The sequence below is a fragment of the Micrasema longulum genome, unplaced genomic scaffold (genome assembly GCF_059751315.1).
Source record: "Micrasema longulum isolate JH-2025_06_02 unplaced genomic scaffold, ASM5975131v1 h1tg000206l, whole genome shotgun sequence".
NCBI classification, from domain to species: Eukaryota; Metazoa; Arthropoda; class Insecta; order Trichoptera; family Brachycentridae; genus Micrasema; species Micrasema longulum.
The window spans coordinates 231,025-250,664 of record NW_028277411.1 but is presented as its reverse complement, the minus strand read 5'-3'; the positions used below and the strand labels follow the sequence as shown (position 1 = coordinate 250,664).

The window sequence follows — 19,640 nt, the reverse complement described above, 5'->3', positions numbered from 1 at the left end:
TCATAAACCCTTGTAAAATAAATTAAAAACATGATTGTATGTTGTAAAAGTGTATAATGATAAAAGCGCTTTGTCAATATAATGTTTAATAGTGTATTCTATTCAAATGTTTAAAAAAAACACTTCATTAGTAAAAACGGAAAGTATTTTGGATAAATTTTACATTTGCAGATAGCTCTTATTTACCAATGGTTTGTATAGTAAAGCTTAAATAACATTAAAATATGTTAGCATCTTATTTATACAATTGATTGAAAGATATATTATTTATTTGAATTTCGGCTGTGATAATTGTGGTGTGATGATTTAGACGCTTGCCTCGCCCACGGAAGGTTCCAGGTTGGATTCCCGGAAAGATCACAAAAATTGAAATTAGTTTTTTCTCAAGTCTGGGTGTTTTGGGCTGTAATTCACCACTGTAATCAGGCTTTAATCCTTATTAATCTATGTCATAAATCTAAAACATGTTAACCGTTCTGAAGATACCCTTAGAAGGTGAAAGCATTAACAGATTGAATAAACAAGTGGAAGTGTATGTACCAAGCAATTTTCACTTATAATATGCAAGTATGCATTATAAATTCAAACATAAACACAGGACATTTATAATTGCACAAATAATAAACAGATATTCATTATGTATCATAAACAGTGAGCTAGGAATTTGAATTTACACAAAATAATGATGTAGAAAATTATGATTTTTACCCTTAAATATCTTTTAAACTTATTTCACATATGTGTATTTTACAAAGTGTTTTATTTTTAACCGACAAAAGTCTCTTGGTATAATTTAAAATGAACTAGCTGTCTTTAGAAAGAAAAACTGCTCATTAGTGGAATTGAGGATTAAACTGTAAACAGCTCTATGATTTTCTATTATGTAATTACAGTTTTATACATAATTTTTTGAGTATTGTAAAAAGTACTCTGTTAATTATAAAAATTAAAATCTATGAAAAGAAGAAGAAAAAAACATATACTAAAAAAAATGTGTTGAAAGTTTATCAAATATATTTTTAAATTTTGTTTTCGATGTGTCCAGGTGTTCACGAACTGAAAGTATATAAAAAACAAAATTAACAAAAATATGTGTATACAATACAATTCTTCAATTATTTCAATATTATAAAAATCTATACATACTTTTACTATAACTTTTTCAAACCCAAGTAGATACAAAGTGAAAGTTTGTGAAAATGCATCAATTTCATCCATGGAAATGGAATCAGCACATGTTATAGTTATTTGTTCACCATCTCGTAGTTATGGTCAGTTTTTGGTGAATTTGGATGAGAGAAAACTTTTCATTTTATTATTAAGCAAATGTATTAAAAATTCAGAACATAATGATGTGTTAATTACATCAATGTCTGGGTTGTTTCTGTGTTTGTAATACATATAATCAATTGTTGTACTTTAAAAACTTTTGTTTTAATAAAATAAAGCAACTGTCATAAATGATATGAACTCCTATTGATTTTTAAAAAAAAACATAAGTTTTAACTAATATTTCCATAAATCTTAAGTGATTAATTATTTTAAGTAGTACACTCACTTGGTGTCCATTTCTTTCAGTATTTCTTGAGTTTGGGCATACCGACTCTCGTATTTTACAGATTGTTCGAACCAGTTCCTTCGTACTGCTGACCAGCGAGCTTTGTGTAACTCTAACAAAACATTTATTGATGGAGGGGTCATTTCATTCTGGAATATCAATATTTTGTTTTATTATATAGTGTAGGATATCTTCATTCAGTAATTTTATATAATATTAAGATCTTATAAAAATACATTGTGGCTCTGAAAAGGATCTCTGTAATGTTTATTATACTCTAGCTGTTGTGTGCGCCGCGGTTCCTGGCAAAATGACCGGTCCAGGCGCGAATCTCAGCCTTTTATGGACTCAGCGGACGGGGTCTAAATGTACCAAATGCCGACTGCGACACGGTAAAAAACTACTATATATACATAAACACATTTGTTCTCTACACAACACATAGTTTACCCTGAAGATAACTCCTGCAATGGTAGTCGAAATGTTGGAACGAATCTGAGCTACATGGGATTATCCAAAAAAGATTGTACAAATTGAAAATAACATTTGAAAACAGGGTACCACTCTTGCTGTCTTCATATTTACTATAAAAAAAGTGATATATGTATGTAAAAAAGAGATTATTTTCTTATTTACATCAATTACTATAATGCTCATGAAAAATATTAATGTATTTATGTTGTTTTTGGTAAAATATTATATTGATGTTACCTGAAATGACAGTACTGCATCTAAGTAATGATAAAAGTAGATTATAAAAGTAAACTTACGTAATTAAGATTAATGTTGATTTTTCCATTGTGAATTTGCTCGGGTAATAGAGGGGGGACACGGGGCACCGGGGGCCCCTCTGGAGAGGGGAGATCTACCTTACAGAAGGAATTATCTTCCAACTCTGGTACCGGAGATTTGGGCCTAAAATCCAACACAAGACATCAAGATGGGAGAACTTTTTAAAGAAGAAAATGTGGAAAGTGAACAGGACTTATGATGTGCTATTTGTTGGTTAAAATTATCATTTTACACACAGTGCAACATCCACCATTCTGCATAGTAAAAACTTCATCAAAAATAAACAGAGACATGCAGAATTCACTAGATACATACAAATATAGAATATTCTAAGATGTGGAAAGCTCAACATTACACATTCATGTTCCATAATGATTCCTTCATCTCAATTGAGATATTTGTCAAAATAATTAATCTGTTTCTGTTTTTAAATAGTTTAGTATTAGGATGTTCTAAATACGGATAAGTCTGTGTCCGGGCGAATGAAGATTGCAGTTTAGTGTGTGGAGTGTTTTTGACCCGATGACTTCTCTCGGGTAAAAAGAAAAGGAAATGGAGATAAGTCCCACCCTTTACAATAGTGGTTGGTGTATTCGCCTACCACGCTGAGGTCTTGGGTTCGATTCTTGGGAAGGTCGACGTGAAATATTGGCAAATATTAAAATTTTAAGCCCATTTTCTAAAAGTTGTAAATAATTAATAAAGTGGGAATTAACGACTATCTTATAATAGGGTTATTTACCCTAGTTACACAGTAAATGCAACTTTATATTAATGTATAGTTTTATGTGTACGATATAATAAATAAATATTTTTTTTAAATGCTAGAAAAATGAGAATCAAGTTAAGGTAGAGCAAAGTTCAAACCTTGGACCAATGATTTGCGAGTCCGCAACGCTACCAACTTGATCACAACCCCGACAACCTTAGGCGTAAGACCGGTCACATTACTTTCATGATAGTGTGAATGCATTGCTTTCTGCCCTGTCCGGGCGTATGCGAATAGGGACGATAAAGATAAAATAGGGAAATACTCATACCTAAAGGAGTTTCGTGGCTGATTGGCCATCCAGGCTCGGCAAATAGGATATAGAGGTGTGTCTTCCTTGAACTGTGCGAGGTCTACACTTCTGTCAAAAAGTTTCATGACATAAGAATTGGATCTGTTTGGAGATAACAACCTCTTCTTGCAAGAAATTTTTTTATCGCTTTTGTCCGAGCCGTACTCATCATTGTCTCCTGACAAATCATTAAATTCCCTTTTAGAAATGGAAGAAAACTTTCCATCACTAAAGCCAGCGTTTCTGGGGAGCACATAACTAAATTAGCGAAATCAATTATACAACTGGCATAAATTCAAGTAGGATATCCAAACGTGTTGAGAAAGTCGACCTACGGTCTAAAGGGAGTATTTTCGTTCGACGAATCACCATCTATGTTTGGGTCTAGAGCGTCTTGTAATGCTCCTTTCAGTCTTCCGCGCGCCATGCACACTACATCATCTAGATACAAAATTGTATAAATTAATAAACGGCTAACACTATTTTATAATTGTATGTTTCGAGGGCACGTACCTTTCGGGTCTTTAACTTTTTTATCGGGGCTGTAATAAATGTCTGAACTGGTGTTTAAATTCCTTCGTTTCTTCGGCATTTTAGATATTTTTATAAAACAAATTGACTTTAATTTTTAAAAAAAATCTTAAATCTATGTTTTCGTTTGAGCTTGGATTCCAATAAAGTGCACAGATAATATGGAAAAAATTGACAGTTGACAGGCATAGAGCAAACGTGGGAATGGACAAGCATAGACTATACGCGAAAAAAAAATCCAAGAAAACCATCACGCATTTTCCCATAAAGGATAGAACGCCATATCACTTTACTATGTTTTTATTTCTTCTTTTTCACCATAATATGCTTGCTTGATTTAATAATCATAAAATTTATGTTTTACTTATCACGGGGGGTAAATTTTTTAATGAAAAATTACGTGTTTTTATGGGGTAGTTTCTGGGTTATTGAGGGAGTGGCGATGAGAGAAAAATTAAGATGAGATTAATCATCTCGGAGGCTGTGAAAAATTAAGTTCCGCGTTCGCACGTAGGAATAGACGGAAGCTGTCCGTCTCTCCGCTAACTGAGAGAAATCGGGAACATCCACCGAACGGAACCTTGAGATGAATAAGAAGATCGCGTCTTCCTGGTGCCTTATCGGATATGTGGTGTAGAAAATTACTTCGCCATGTGTTTCCATTTTTATTCCCCATCATGATAATATAATCCTAATTAAAACGAAATGAATTTAAAGCCCAAAAGAAAATAAAAGAAACTTAAATCTATTCTGAAAACGAGTAAATTGGAAGATGATTTAAAAGCTTGAATGTTTTATGTACCTATGTTTATTTAATTAGAACATGGGAATAATCTTAGAACTAGTTACAAACATGAGAGAAAGAAAAATACTTACAGATCTAGGTCCTCCACTAATGCAGTTCGTAATTGTCACTCTTCTTCTTCTTTGTAACTTAATTCTAATGCAATGGTGGTTTCACTTATGTGGAGAGATGACGGATGGTGGTCTGGATGCTGTGTTCGGACGAACACATGCTGGGCGATGTCCTGGGCGGAGATATGCCATAGATAGAGCCTTGGGCAGCTCTCGGGATTCGGTCCCGTGGCGATGGTGACGGCGACAGTCAGCTGGAAGACTGGCCGGCCGTGGGCTGGGAACACGCGCTGGCGGTGCAGGAAACTGGCGTTCCTTTTGGAGGACGATGGATGTCCGGGATGTGGAGGGACCTTCGCGGTTGGAAAGCGGCCTCCGATGACCCTCGTGGAGTAGTCAGATTCCACGAGCTTGCTACGTAGCACTGGCTACCCTGTACACTCACTGCACTTAAACTCCCTAACTTCGACTTCCACGCTGCATCGTCTCCGCGATCGACGGTACGATCGCGTCGACCCAACTCACTCTCCCGACTATCGACCGACTCTTGGTCGACTCTTCTTCCCGACTGTATTCCGACTCATTTGTTCCGACCATTTGGGGTGGTTTTATAACTCCCAAATTAGGAGGTCTCTCCTTCTCCCTTTCGCTTATTGCCTAAAACTCATTGTCTCCTTTCCGCACATATTATAAACACCGCGTCATATTTAAAACGAAAATATTATGTTCTGCATATTATTTCTTATAAAACTAAATTATAATTAACTAAGATTAGAATGTATATAAAATTAAATACGTTCAAAACTAATTAATTAAAAAATAAACATATACTAAACATGAGAACCTAAATTATTAAACTAACTTATACCTATGAAGATTAGATAGGAATCATTAATTCAAAAAATTGGAAATGATTCGCCTGCTAGTGTAGTGGTTGGCGCGTTCGCCTACCATACTTGAGGTCCTAGGTTCGATTCCTGGCAAGGTGGATGTAAAATACCTTCATACATATTATAAAATAATCGCTGGCGACTGGTGCAGTGCCTTATGTACCACGGGTGCGGATTAGAAAATGATGGCGCAAAAGTCAATTAGAGTTTTAAGTTAATATGTGGCAAGTTGGAATAATCGGCGCGCAAATGAATGAAGATGTATGAAATTTGAAGAAGAAAGGTTTGTATGTATTACTGAGGAATTAATTATGCATTTTATTTTGTTAGTTTTAAATAAGTTTTTAAAATACAAATATTATTTTAATGGCCATAGGTTTACAAATTATTATTAAAAAAGGTTATGTTTTCCCCAGCGGAAAACATGGGTCAATATTTATTGTTAAGTTGTGGATACCTAGTAATGGCTCAGGTAATTGGGGATTTATTTTAATGGATTTATTTGTAAAGGCGGTAATTAAAATGGGGTTCTTTTGAGAATTGGCTGACATGAACCAAAATGTTATATTTAAATGCATTATTGCTGAGAAACCCCAGATTAGAGAAAACAATAGAATGTATTGGAAAGTTATATTTAAATTCGTATTGAAATATTTTGAAACATCGCCGCGTTTTTTCCCAATACAAACAAGGGTTAATTTTATATATTAAAACAAAAATACCTGCTTATTTTTACGGGGACAAAAGATTTTAATGCCTGAATATTTTAAACAGGTATGTTTAGCTCGTATCATACTCACATTTTTCTTTCTTGCTTACCGTAAAACTTTTTTTATTTTATTTGCTTTACAAAATTAATTTTACTATTGCATTTTTTGTTTATATGCTAACTGTTTTTTATTGTTTTCCTTCAGCTAGCTTGAAACGGGGTATGTACCCTTTTTAGCCGGGCAAAGTGAACAAAAGATTGGATGTATGATAAAATATATGTATAAAAAATGTATATTTGTTTTTTATAATAACTTTTTTACCATCACTTTTCTAAGTACTTTCACATCTTTTTGCTGTATATTTTGTATTTTATTTTCAAGTATGTTAGCATGTATTGTAAATACCCTTGGGCGTTAGTAAACAAAATCAATAAATAAATCTTTTCATGCCGATTATTCCGAGTTTTGACATGCCCGTCTTCAAGTATTTATTGAATTTGGTCATGCCATGCCTCTCTCGGTCTTCCTCGTTTTCTGCATCCATCAACATTCGCAGCGTAAATCTTTTAGGCTGTTCTTTCGACAAAAAAATATATAGGTATTCGAAAACATTTTTCCCCTTGTTCTTGTTTCTTTTCCCGAATGATTTGTATTGTAATTAGGCCTCTTGGCTTGTTAAAGTAAAAAAACAAACACTACCTTTTCATGCCAGTAATAATTTTTTATTTTTCAATGGATCAATAATTTAATATTAGCAATCTTTGAAGTTCAAAAGATGCTGAAAGAATGTGAAAAGTTAAAAAAGCAGAATAAGCAATAAAAGTATCTCAAAAATGTTTTCCCTCTCTGTTGAAATAAATTTAAATAAAAGTATCAGCCACAAATCACAATATTATAAAAAATACTAACATTATATAGCTACAGTAAAAAAAAAGTTTGATAGTAATAATTACACTGAAATATATTTAAGTCGGTATAGAAATATAAGAAATATTTTTTTTTTTGAAATTCTACCAAATGAAAGAAACCTTTTTTATGAGAAGACAATTTGGAAGCCCGGGTATTTATTGAGTTTAAGATCCATTTTTTCAATAACATAAATATTTTAAATAAAGAAGTATTTGCATTCTCATAATTTATGCAAATATTGAAGTTTTAGGGCCATTTTCAACGAGTTGTAAATAAATGACTATTAGAAAATGGGAATTAAGTTTGGGTAGACTGGAATTCAAACCTTAGACCTCTGATTCGTAAGTTCGCAACACTAGCAACGGGACCACAACCCGATTCATTTTTTCGATTTTCATGTCCTCAGCGGTCCTCAAGAGATCTGATAACTTTATTATTTTGTTTAACTTTAAATTTAAAAAGAATATTAAGCTGATTACAATAAAGGAATATATGGTGATTTTTTGTTTTAAAAAGAATTGAAAGGTATTCTGGCACGTTTTTCAAATCAAAAGTGGTTTTAAACTTTATGCTTATTTGAAAAAAAGAGCAGCAATAATATATTATATAAGAATCTACGCTATGAGGAAGTTAGAATAAGCGTTTTTTTTATTTGTTAATAGACTATCAAACTAAGTCATAAATTAAAAAGACATATTTTTATGTACCGTATTATCAGCACAATGATATTTTAATGTTTTGAAATTACTCCACGTGTGACGTCACAAGTTCTCTTAGGTATGTTCTGCCGATTGGTGAGTTGGCCTCCCGTAATCTGGAAATCTATCACAACACACTTTCATTGGTTGATTTGGAAGAACTAGTGACTTACTTCAAAGTAGTTAGTTTCTATTGAAGTATTTCAAAAAAATATATGTATTTTCAAGAAACTTTGCTGTTCAATTTAATGCTCTTATTTAAAAAACTATTTTTATTTCCGATTTCCTGTAGCACTGAGCTCCCTCATTACAATATGAACATTTTCAGTTATAAATTAAATTTCATACAATAACTTTTTGGGTGTTTTTAATCAGACATTGAGGGTACCAGTAGCAAACCTAGAAATCTCCACAAAATCTGAAAAATGAGTTATTGATGCCAAAATAAAGTTTGCGCAAAAATCTACCTATCTAAACAGCAGTGTGCTTCAAAAACATTTTATAATAAAGTAAAATCGTATTTAAATTATACATGACACTGTAGCGTTGTCACTTTTACAATTAGAAATTCAATAATCAGCCAATAACACACAGGACAAAAAATGGCAACATTTTTAAGTAGCAAATTTAGAAATATCCATATGCAAAATTAGATTGATCCACCTTTACGCTTAATAAACAGCAATGTCCATTTTTAAAACTGCTAGTTCATACAAAAAATAAATTGTTTTATTATTATTTTAAGGTTTTTAATGATGAATCTACACTTTTCAAAATGTTACATACCTGTTTCTATAATCAATTAAATAAAAAGTTATCTTGAAACAAAACATTCTTTCATGCTAGCATAAGTTGAATATATAAATATTTTTATTTTTTTTCAATTTTAATGAAGTTATCTTTTCATCACGTTGCACTGTTGTATTTCTTATTTTAAAAGAACAGGTTGCCGGAAAAAATAATAATTAATCTGTTATGTTTTAATCATTTATTATAAATAATTAAATATTAACATCAATATGAAATAAATTGAGTTTCTCTACTATTTTTACAGTAGTTCACACAAGAGGAAACACTTAATTGTTACCGACGAAGTTGACAAATACAGATGGCTATCAATTGTAGAAGTATAAACTGTGGAGCGAAGACTTCACTATAGTCTACTGTCGACTGTCCTGTCAACTTTTTGCAGAGGAGGAATTTAAAATAATGAAATATTAACATCAATATGAAATTAATCGAGTTTATCTACTTTTAAAAGTCGTTTACACAGGAGGAAACACTTAATTGTTACTGATGAAGTTGACAAGCACGGACGGCTATCAATTGTAGAAGTATAAACAGTGGAGCGAAGACTTCACTATAATCTACTGTCGACTGTCCTGTCAACTTTTTGCAGAGGAGGAATTTGAAAACGAAAGTTAGACCCAAGAATATTGAACTCCATGATGCCCGGTAAAGAGATGCTTTGAGCGACGCACATAAATTGAGGCGAATAAAAATAATCACACAAAAATATGCATTCAGGCCATCACTGATAAAAAGTGGAGAAAATATGATCCACCAAGATTCTGAAATAACTCCATCTACCTTAAGAGCTAGTAGGATTGAAAATATTGTAATGGCCAATAGATTTATCCAGATTTCAAACACTGTTAATCCAATCCACGAAACTATTTCTTTGAGGGTAAAGAACATTTTGTTTTATGTTGATTTTAGTCCACTAAGATTCTAAGCAAGCTGTTCGATATACTCTTATGTGGACGGCAGAATTGTGTCGAACTTGAGATCCAAATTCGCCCTCATCCGTCGTAGGTTCCAAGTCATCTGAAATATTGAGATCCACATTTAAATTAAAGGCAATTCATAATTATCTTGGTAAAAGGTAGATTAATCACCATTTTTACCTATTAAATCTTGGGTTGAAGTATTAACTTCTATTCGACAAGTTCCATGAAATGCTGTTTCTAATTGCAATGCCAAGTTTAGGCATCTGATTATAGCGGCTCCCAAACCATGTAAAAATATTTCCTTTTCCCCGCTCAGAAGTAGATTTGAACACTTCTCCAACTGAGCCTTAAATATAAATCAGACGATTAATTTATGAAGACCAGTCATAATCAACACGCAACATGTGATTTAAGTTAAATCAATGTTTACCTGGAAACTAGTTTTCTTTGTGATATATACATCATTATCTCTAGGAACTGCTCTAGATGGTGCTCTTTTCTTTAATGTATATCCTCGGGAAAACGAATTGTTATTTCTTTTTGAAGTGACATTTGTTTTTCCAGCAGAAAATTTTTCATCTGCCATTCTTACTTGAGCTTTAATGTTGCAAGCTGCGAATGTGCGAATACTGCGAATGCATAAAATATTTTAAAAACGGCAATCTTATCTATATTATTATTGCTTATGATATTTTAATTATTTTGTTGGCTAACTTGTCAAACACCTTATTTCATCCTAAATTTGACAGTTCAAAAACACGTCTACCAACGTGTAAGTTCATGCACGTTTACGTCGGTTGTGTTTGTGTATTTTTGACGTCGCGGTTGTTGTCAATTTTTATAATACCTACTGTGACGCTTTGACTTATCAACGTTGATTGAAATATTTATTTTACGATGGATACAGATAAACTACCTGTTGTTGTGAAATGGAGTGGAAAAGAGTATGAAATAAATGATTTATGTTCAAAAGACACTGTAAAAAAATTGAAGGAATTAATTGAAGTACAGACGGGCGTTCGGTGTGCACGCCAGAAATTACTCAATATCAAATATAAGGGTATGTATCCTGATCTCTCAATTTTCTTGTTGTCTTTAAATCGTGTAAAGCATTTTAATTGCCAAATTCTCCCTGAGTGAAAGATGCTGTTTATTTTATAACCAACATTTATTCCAATCAAAAGCCGGTACAATTTTTCTATTAAAATCAAGAAATTCTTGTCTTTTTATCCCTAGCTAATATAACTTGTTCATAAAAAATAATTATAAATATCGGACCGGTATGAATACACATGTTGTGCGAGTTTTTATTAAAATAAAAGCTTTGTCCTGAAATAATATCTCATCACCTGTTATGAGATATTTTTTTCATATCATTATGTCCGTTTTAAAATGTAGTGGCTTTAATCCGTTTGATTTTTAAATTTTTATCGATTTATTTAACTTTTTATACATGCGTATTTGTACATTAATGGGCTTATTGCCAAATGTAAATTTCTTCCTAACCAATAATAAAATTTAATTTTAGTTCCAAAACGTATTCGTGAAATGAAAAAAAAATTCAGGCGTAAATAGAACTAGCAATATAAATGAATTAATATTGATACTAGTGTTTAATGTGATAAATTGAGCAAAGGGAGAGGAAAAGATGAGAGATCAATCGTTTCAATACCAGACTAATTCAGCAGATTTTGGAATGCTTTTGCGAAAGAAAAATACTATCAGTAGGGATAAGTTTTTCTAGAGGATATTATGCGGAATCAAAAGTAGATTGGTAACTTTATTCATTGCAGTCTGTCAAGTTGGCAGTAAAACATATTCTAGATTATTTACATGCAAATTTTCATGTTACACTGTACCATGCGTGAGATATCTCCCTTTTGGCACCTAAAAGGTTAAGGAAGAGAAATGAGATGTTTATTTTGGCGTGATTCAAACAGAGCCACTATATCTCGGATAGTGGGTGGGAGATAATTCTACAGTTTAGCCTCATGGACACTATATGAGTAAGAGAAGAAGGAGGAATTGTGGATGGGAATTGAGAAGGTGCTTTGATAATAAGAATAAAGGGGAAAACCTGATAATTGTTGAAATTTTTCACGAAGATATATTGGATAGTTAGGACTATGAAGTAGAGTAAACAGAAGTGACAGTAACAGGTGTGATAGTTTCTCCGCTGTCTAATTTTGAGCCAATTCAGTTGCCTATGATAATTATATATGTGGTTATATTTCCTAAGACCAAATATATACCTAATTCATGAATTCTCAAATTGTTTGTGTTTATCAAGCAGTTCACAGCTTAAATCATCTAAGTAATCTAGAATGGATAGTAATAATGCTTGTACGAGTGATCATTTTGTACTAATGGGTAAAAAAAATCGTAGCCTACGTGAGTGTAGAATGAAAAATATTTTACAATTGAATTCATTAGTATGAGCCCGCCAGCATACATGGTAATAAATTAATACTTTTAATTAAATATTGGTACCATTGAGATTAAATGGAGTCATAGAAGATATATTAATCCCAGTCTATTTAACATAGTATGTGCGAAAAATTTCAAGCAATTTAATATCCGGGTGGCGAACCCGTTGTAGTGTCGCGGACTCACAGGTCAAATATCTGAAGCCCTCTATCTCAATAAAGAGAGACATGATAATAAGGTAATAATTTATTAGTAATTGAGTTATAAGCTCTATTAATACGCGGACTTCATTATTTCCTTCTTGAAAAAAATGCCTTCGTCTATCTCGATAAAATGATTGGACCTTAGTTATGGAAATTTATTGATTTTAAAAGTCAATGAAAAAAAGAGTCAATTGAAAAAATATTTCCTTGACATGTGAACAAAGAATAATAACCACCATCTTGATGGCAAAACGACCCCGAAAAATGATTAATATCTCTTTTGTACTAAGCTTTTTGGTAATTAATATTTTTTAAAGGTTTCCCAACCCTAGATCAATAAATGTCGGTACTACGAATGTAAAATATATTTTTGGTTAACTGGTCAACTTCAAAGTTAATTTTTCCTAAAACTATTATATTGTGACTCAGTTTTATCACCACGAAGACAGCGATTTGAACATTGGACAGTCTCTTAAAGAGAACTCAAAGTCAAATTTGTATACAATGTTATCGTACTGTATATTAAGAATAAATAAATGTATTTATAATTTGTTTGTCTCGTTTATAATCTCTGAGTTTGGTTTCTGTTAAATGGTATTTATGTATTTGTATTTATTTTAGGTAAATCCGCAGAAGATGGCTGTACCCTCGGCGATACAAATTTAAAGCCTAAATTCAAAATAATGATGATGGGTTCTCTGGAGGAGGCTATCAAAGACGCCTGTAGTATGCCGACTGGTTCTGAAGATGTAATTAATGATCTTGATATCGAAGACGAAGAGATTGCCATTGAAAATTCTAATGTAATAATTATAAATTTAAATAATGTGTATCGTGCATGTTTTAGTTTTAATCACTTCTATGAAAGTAATTTTATCTATGATTTTTTTCTAGAAGAAATTAAAAACGGTATTTTTAAATTATCACCTTATGCTGGTTTTACATGGTGCAAGAAATGTTACAATAAGTTGCATGGGATTTAAACACAGAAATATTGTGTCTTTCTATTTTAATCAAATGTCGAACTGCTATTTATGAATGAGGAAACAGATTTTTTACTTAAAATAGTAATGTCCGTAATGGAGTAGTTTCTTTATCAGTGGTTAATTCAATCTGAGAAAAAATATACATTCATTGAATTCAGAAAATAATTTCAATTTGTTTTATAAGGTTGATGTTGATGACATGCTGAATAAGGTTGAGTTATTTTAAGATTTGTTTATAACAATTATTATAGTTATAATTTTAGTTTTATAGTTAGTAACTTAATGTGTATTTTTTTAGTGATAATATAAGTTATAATTATTATTAAATGTGTATACCTGCAAAAATATAAAATATCCGCCTTCTCACCTTATAGCAACAAGAACATTAAATTCAAACATCGTATGCAGTGTTTTCAAAAATTATTATTAATTTTAAACTGAGTTAGGAACTAAACCCGATATTTCGTGTAAGTAAGTCGTACACGCTAACCAGTATGTCATGAGGTGGATAATATTTCGTTATATATATATATTTTTAATGTTCCTTCTTTTGGAATAAAATGTATATCGTGGGTCGGCTTATATTACAATCTATAATTTTAACAAAAATGATATTTTTGTATGGGGGGATTTTAAATTTTTAATGTTTTTTTTTATGCATAATAAATTAATTGGGTTTGCATATTTTTTGGAAAAGATTATTTTTTATTTGGAATTAAATCAAATAACGACTCAAAACTGTATTGAATGATAAAAGGCCTACTATTGAGCTACTTGTAAAAAAAAAACTATTGTAGACTTAATAGTTTGGCTACACTTGGGACATTCAGCCTAAAATCGGATTTGCATTAAAAATTCTTAAAAATCTGAATAACTTTAAAACAACTGAATATCGCTGAATATACATGGGGGTTAAATCGATAGGCATTGAGGTCCTCATCGCTCTGCCACCGATGACCCACCCCCCCAGTTACAGGCTGTATATTGTATTAATTACTAACACACTAACTTGTATATATTATATTACTAACACATGTGTAAATATGTAAGAAAAAAAACAAAAACTCAACACTGGCCAGAACACCCGAGTTGAGAAGTGAAAAGGCCAAAAAAAAGAAGAAGAAGAATAATAATAATATTACCCGGGCACAATGGCATTATTTATAAAAGATAAGTTCATTTTAAAGCCAGCTGTCTATAAAAAAGTGATTTGGGTTGCATGTATGCAAATAATAAATTAATTGGTGTGAAAATTATTGTGAACGTCTTATAGTTTGAAAATGTTAACATATTCATTTTATTAATTATTTATTTTTATTTATTTATTTATTTATTCAAAATTACAAAATTAAATATTTATGAACTTATTAAGGCTTTTTAGACTATGCCCGTGTCAAGCCACAATAAAAATACATCGTAAAATTAAATAGATCAAATTATTATGACATAGAATAACAATCTAGAAAAAAAGGTAAATGTAATAAATAATCAAATTCCAAAGAATACAATGCAAAAAAGATAACTAGAAATAATTTTTAAAATATAAATTATACAAAATTAAGAATCACACATAATCAAATAAACAAAATAGTGGTATCATTAAAATCAACAAAATAATAGTAAAATATAGTAGTATTAAAAAAAAAACAAAATAAGAGTATCATTTAAATCAACAGAAAAATAATATATATAAAATAAATAGATACATGTAATAAATTTTTAATGAAAATAATTTGAATTATCTCACCAATGTAAACATTGTGTTGTTTCTAGATATATCTTCAAAAAATTGAGAAGAGAATTAAGGAATATAAAATTAATATGCTGAACGAACCGAGACCTGATAAAAATCTCCTAGTATTGGATATTGATTATACACTATTTGATCATCGATCTGCTGCGGAAACAGGTAAAAATATGATCCAATGAATCTTATACATTTTATTATTTAATTTAATATTATAATATTGTATTTTTTACTTGTGTAGTAAATTATTTAATTTGATATTATTCTATTGTATTATTTACTTGTGTAGTAAATTATTTAATTGAGTAGTAAAAATAATGGTTAAAATATTGTAACGATAAAAGTTTTGTATTAATTCAAGCACATTCAAGTTTAGTAATACATATAACATTTAATGACTGTGAATAATATCTTTACATATATATTTTTTAATAGATATATTATTATGATTATTATTTTTTTCATTCTACTAATTTTTAATTCTACATTTTACTAATTGAGGACCGTTTTTTTCAAAACTTGATGTTGGCTTAAAATGTAATTTTTCAGGTGAGGTTTTTTTGATTCGTGTCAAATCGCGTGCACCATCATTATTCTTAAAAATTACGCCTTACAACTAAGCCTGAAGGGATTATAATTTATATGTAGTTTATAGCTTTATTTTATATTTCATTCACACCCAATAAAAATGATTGAAATTTGGGATCAGATCATAAGGGTTTTGAAACAACAATTAGACTTTGATATTTTTTATGTTGTTTTTTAGTACGTTTTGGTAAGTTTTCTTTCAGGTAATCGATGCGTGTTGAATAAAAAAACCCAAATATCCACGTGGAACGAATATCGTGTTTTTTAAAAACGTTCCTCAATTATGGATTTTTTTTATTATTGCTCCACAATATTTTGTACACAAATAACGGATTCAACTATTAATGAACATTTTGAGTGAAGTTATCATCATGTTATTAATTTTTGAATAAGCTATGATGTCAATTCTCAATGAAGCTCATTAACTTGAAATCGGGTGAAATAATTTTTGGAGAATTATAGATTATGTGCATATTTTATGTTCTCTATCATATTTTAATATATTTTTAAAAATAAGAACTGTATTACCCTGAATATAATGCGGCCTATATATTTGGATCAGAAATTAAAGAAAAAAAAATATATTAGGTAAATTATATTTTTTTACTCAGGTATGCTTGTCAGTGTCGCTTAAATGATTTTTACTCGGTGCATCACGTTCACTCTTCTGCCCCCAAATCTCACGAAACCAACACACACATAAACTGTGCTTATGATAGGCAAGAAAGCCTTGCTGTGTGCGTAGTACATCTGGACACGTCCTTAACCCAGAATATAATGCAAATATTAAAAAAAAAAATGTTTAGTAAAAAATATCACGCTATATTTGGGTTAATATGGTATTCTTATTTATTTATATAACAAAACTACAAATGTATACATACATAAATTAAGGAAACAAAACAATAGTTATATCCATGAACATGCACTGGCCTTTTGAGTGATTTTTTTTTACCAATTTAAGTTTTTAAGATAATACATTTTATTTGAATTAGTATATTAAAATTTTATACAGATTTCATTATATTTCAGGCATAACAATACAAAATTCTTATTGCTTTAAACTATTTTGTAAATGTTCTAATTTAAATTTATCAGCAAAAGTATTAAAACAAATCTTTTATATTGTTTTAGGTTATGAGCTGATGCGTCCATTTCTCCACGAATTTTTGACATCTGCCTATAAAGACTACGATATAGTTATTTGGTCAGCGACAGGCATGAAATGGATTGAAGAAAAAATGAAATTACTCGGTATATCTACCCATGAAGATTACAAGATTTTGTTTTACTTAGACCATCTTGCCATGATAACAGTACACACTCCAAAATATGGAATAATTGATGTAAGTTTTATTGTCCTTTAAATTTTTTTCTGAGCTAATATTGCCAAAGGAACTGCCATAATTCGTCAATTGTAGCATGCTTTAATATTTTTTACATAAAAAGATCAAATAAACACAGTTTTAAGCATGTATTCAATGTCAAGCTTCTCAGGAATTGGGTCCAGGACCTTTTGCATGCTAACCATTACAAGACCAAATATTGTCCATACATTTCCGACACTTTAAAGATACAATGTTTTAGCGTATACATTTAAAATAAAAACAATAAATAAACACAGTACCCGCACTACCAAAATAGCGAAAAGGGAGTTGTGTAATAAGGACATATATTTAAGTTCAATATATTATGGAGCTGGTTTAGTGCAATGTAAATATACATACATAATGAATTATATTCTGTATCAAAAATTGATATTTTTTGGGTGTTAACATAAGTTGTGTCTGTTTTTTCCTAATTTAAAAATTAAAAAAGCACCGAAAGTAACATAAAATGGTAAAGGTTATACGTCACTCGAAAGAAAATTTTCTACTCTGCAAGATATTGTATTTGCTTTTACGTTATAAAAATTATTTTATTTAATTACAAGCCTTCTAAATGTAATGTCAAGTTGACAAAAGTTAGCATTTTCGACACCTCTTTCTGTTTGCGTTCTATCAAGGGAATAAAGATGCCAAAGCTGCTTTCCATGTTTGCGCAGTGTATGGTGAAGATGCTTTGAATTATTTACTATTTTTTTGTAAAATAATGATGGAAAATAAATCTGTGACTATCTAGCGAAAAACTGAATTTTATATTTTATTTTCTCTGGCTTTAGACAAAATCTCTTTTATTTTACAGGGCCTTTGAATACAATAATGATATTGTTTTGAAACATAAATAATATTTTACTACCACATTGACGAGTTGAATTATTAAAATTCACCGAGGCTTGTATTACAATGTTATTTTCAATTGTCTCTAAAGTATGTCTCTCCATATGAAAAATATAAATTTTTACCGACGAAGAAACATCCAATTTTCATACTAATATACACATTTTAGTGTATAAAATTTGATTGTACTTTATAGACAATTGAATCTCTATTAACTTTCCATTGTAAGCAGGGCCCAGTCATAAGACTTGTAAATATTTTACGTCCCTTTTAACCGATTTCTTTTAGGTGAAACCTCTTGGAGTAATTTGGGGAAAATTTAGCCAATACAGTTCGAAAAATACCATAATGTTTGACGACATCAGGCGTAATTTCATAATGAATCCTAAAACCGGTTTGAAGATAAGGGCATTTAGGCAAGCCCACCTTAACAGAGATAAAGACAGAGAGTTGCTCTACTTGGCTACTTACTTGAGGGATATCGCCCGCCATTGTGATAATTTTGATGAACTAAATCATAAAAAATGGGAAAAGTATCTTCCTCCGTGTACAGATTCTGACAGGAGATATGGTGCCAGTAAAAGAAAAGCTGATGATGATGAAGAAGAATCTCAATAATTATTTTAAGTAATCCATTGATTTCACTGTGGACATCTTAATTGTTCTATTTTCACACACATCTGTTTTTTCTTAATTTTTCATTTAACCTTTTTAATCCCTCAGGGCCAATAACTGAACTCAAAATTTTCATACAGGATTTTATGTAAAAAAAAATTGTATCATTGAGAATTACTACGTAATGTTCAGTTACATTTTTTTGACTCAATTTACGTAAACTCAATGGGTATTATCTAAGATAAATGATGAAATATAAACTACTGTTTTTTTGTTATTAAATTGCTTAGAATTTTTTGCATATTAAATGTAAAATAGGCTCGGATTAAAATGGTTAAAATACAAGTAAAAAAAAAATATTACATTAATTATATTCATCATTGATATTTTATTAAGATGAATCTTGAGGCATTTTAAAATTTGACTTAAATTATGATTTTAAGAGAGTATTTTGCATCTAAATTATTTCCAATTCAAATTATCATCAATTTTGTGGGTTAATCGAAATCTTAAATAAATACTTAAAATAAAAATTAACTAACACCGATGTACGAAATGTCTTTTTTTAAAGATTATATTTGCGCTTAAAACATACTAAGAAAAAATATTTATTGAATTAATTGATGTACTCACCTAAAAAAATGTTTTTCATAAATTTAAATAAACTTATTTACCAAAGTAAAGTACCACATAAAGGTGTAAAAACTAGTGGTATTTACAGTGCTTTCGAATGTTTAATAAGCCTATGTTAATATGTTGTGACTGTCGGTGAACCAAGTAAACATACAATTTTTGCTTGTGTAAGCATGCACATTTGAATAATTCATATAAAAACTTGTTGTAACGCGCATATAAAGCAAAGGTTATTAAAGATTTGAATAGAGTGTATGTATTTGATGATTGAAAAAAAACTTTATCCTACAGTTAATAATAGGTCGAAAAACAATTATTTTTTTCTGTGCTCTTAACTTTCATTAACTATATTTTAACTTGCTTGGGATTTTATCTATATATCCCAACAGAGATGAATGAATTATACTCATATTAAAAAGTGTTGCAGAATAGTGCGTATTAAACAATGTGTAAAGTTATTCTTAAACCGGCCATTCAATGATCCCGTA

General features: G+C 30.4%; 4 protein-coding genes across 5 annotated transcripts; 1 reads left to right on the top strand and 3 right to left on the bottom strand.

The window, feature by feature from the left end:
* Window positions 1-282: 282 nt before the first annotated feature.
* On the bottom strand, window positions 283-4,094 carry mip40 (Myb-interacting protein 40). 2 transcript variants are annotated; one of them, XM_088243351.1, is made up of 6 exons: window positions 3,925-4,094; window positions 3,747-3,852; window positions 3,391-3,654; window positions 2,329-2,473; window positions 1,559-1,707; window positions 283-1,056 (listed from the first exon to the last, which is right to left on the bottom strand). In XM_088243351.1, exons 1-6 carry the CDS (start codon window positions 4,001-4,003, stop codon window positions 1,050-1,052), a joined length of 750 nt encoding a protein of 249 aa, XP_088099477.1. In that variant the 5' UTR covers window positions 4,004-4,094; the 3' UTR covers window positions 283-1,049. The 2 variants fall into 2 exon arrangements, with proteins under 2 accessions (XP_088099477.1, XP_088099476.1); XM_088243350.1 differs by having other exon boundaries at window positions 590-1,056; window positions 3,391-3,669.
* Window positions 4,095-8,980: 4,886 nt separating this feature from the next.
* On the bottom strand, window positions 8,981-9,702 carry LOC148283735 (transmembrane protein 203). The gene has a single exon (XM_088243348.1). The coding sequence runs from the start codon at window positions 9,700-9,702 to the stop codon at window positions 9,295-9,297; it is 408 nt and encodes a 135-aa protein (XP_088099474.1). The 3' UTR covers window positions 8,981-9,294.
* Window positions 8,981-10,416, bottom strand: Rpp20 (ribonuclease P protein subunit p20). The gene is made up of 3 exons (XM_088243347.1): window positions 10,165-10,416; window positions 9,912-10,080; window positions 8,981-9,831 (listed from the first exon to the last, which is right to left on the bottom strand). Exons 1-3 carry the CDS (start codon window positions 10,318-10,320, stop codon window positions 9,728-9,730), a joined length of 429 nt encoding a protein of 142 aa, XP_088099473.1. The 5' UTR covers window positions 10,321-10,416; the 3' UTR covers window positions 8,981-9,727.
* Window positions 10,417-10,460: 44 nt separating this feature from the next.
* Ublcp1 (Ubiquitin-like domain-containing C-terminal domain phosphatase 1) lies at window positions 10,461-18,876 on the top strand. The gene is made up of 5 exons (XM_088243340.1): window positions 10,461-10,794; window positions 12,986-13,167; window positions 15,124-15,259; window positions 16,820-17,031; window positions 18,193-18,876. The coding sequence occupies exons 1-5, from the start codon at window positions 10,632-10,634 to the stop codon at window positions 18,520-18,522; spliced, it is 1,023 nt and encodes a 340-aa protein (XP_088099466.1). The 5' UTR covers window positions 10,461-10,631; the 3' UTR covers window positions 18,523-18,876.
* Window positions 18,877-19,640: the final 764 nt, after the last annotated feature.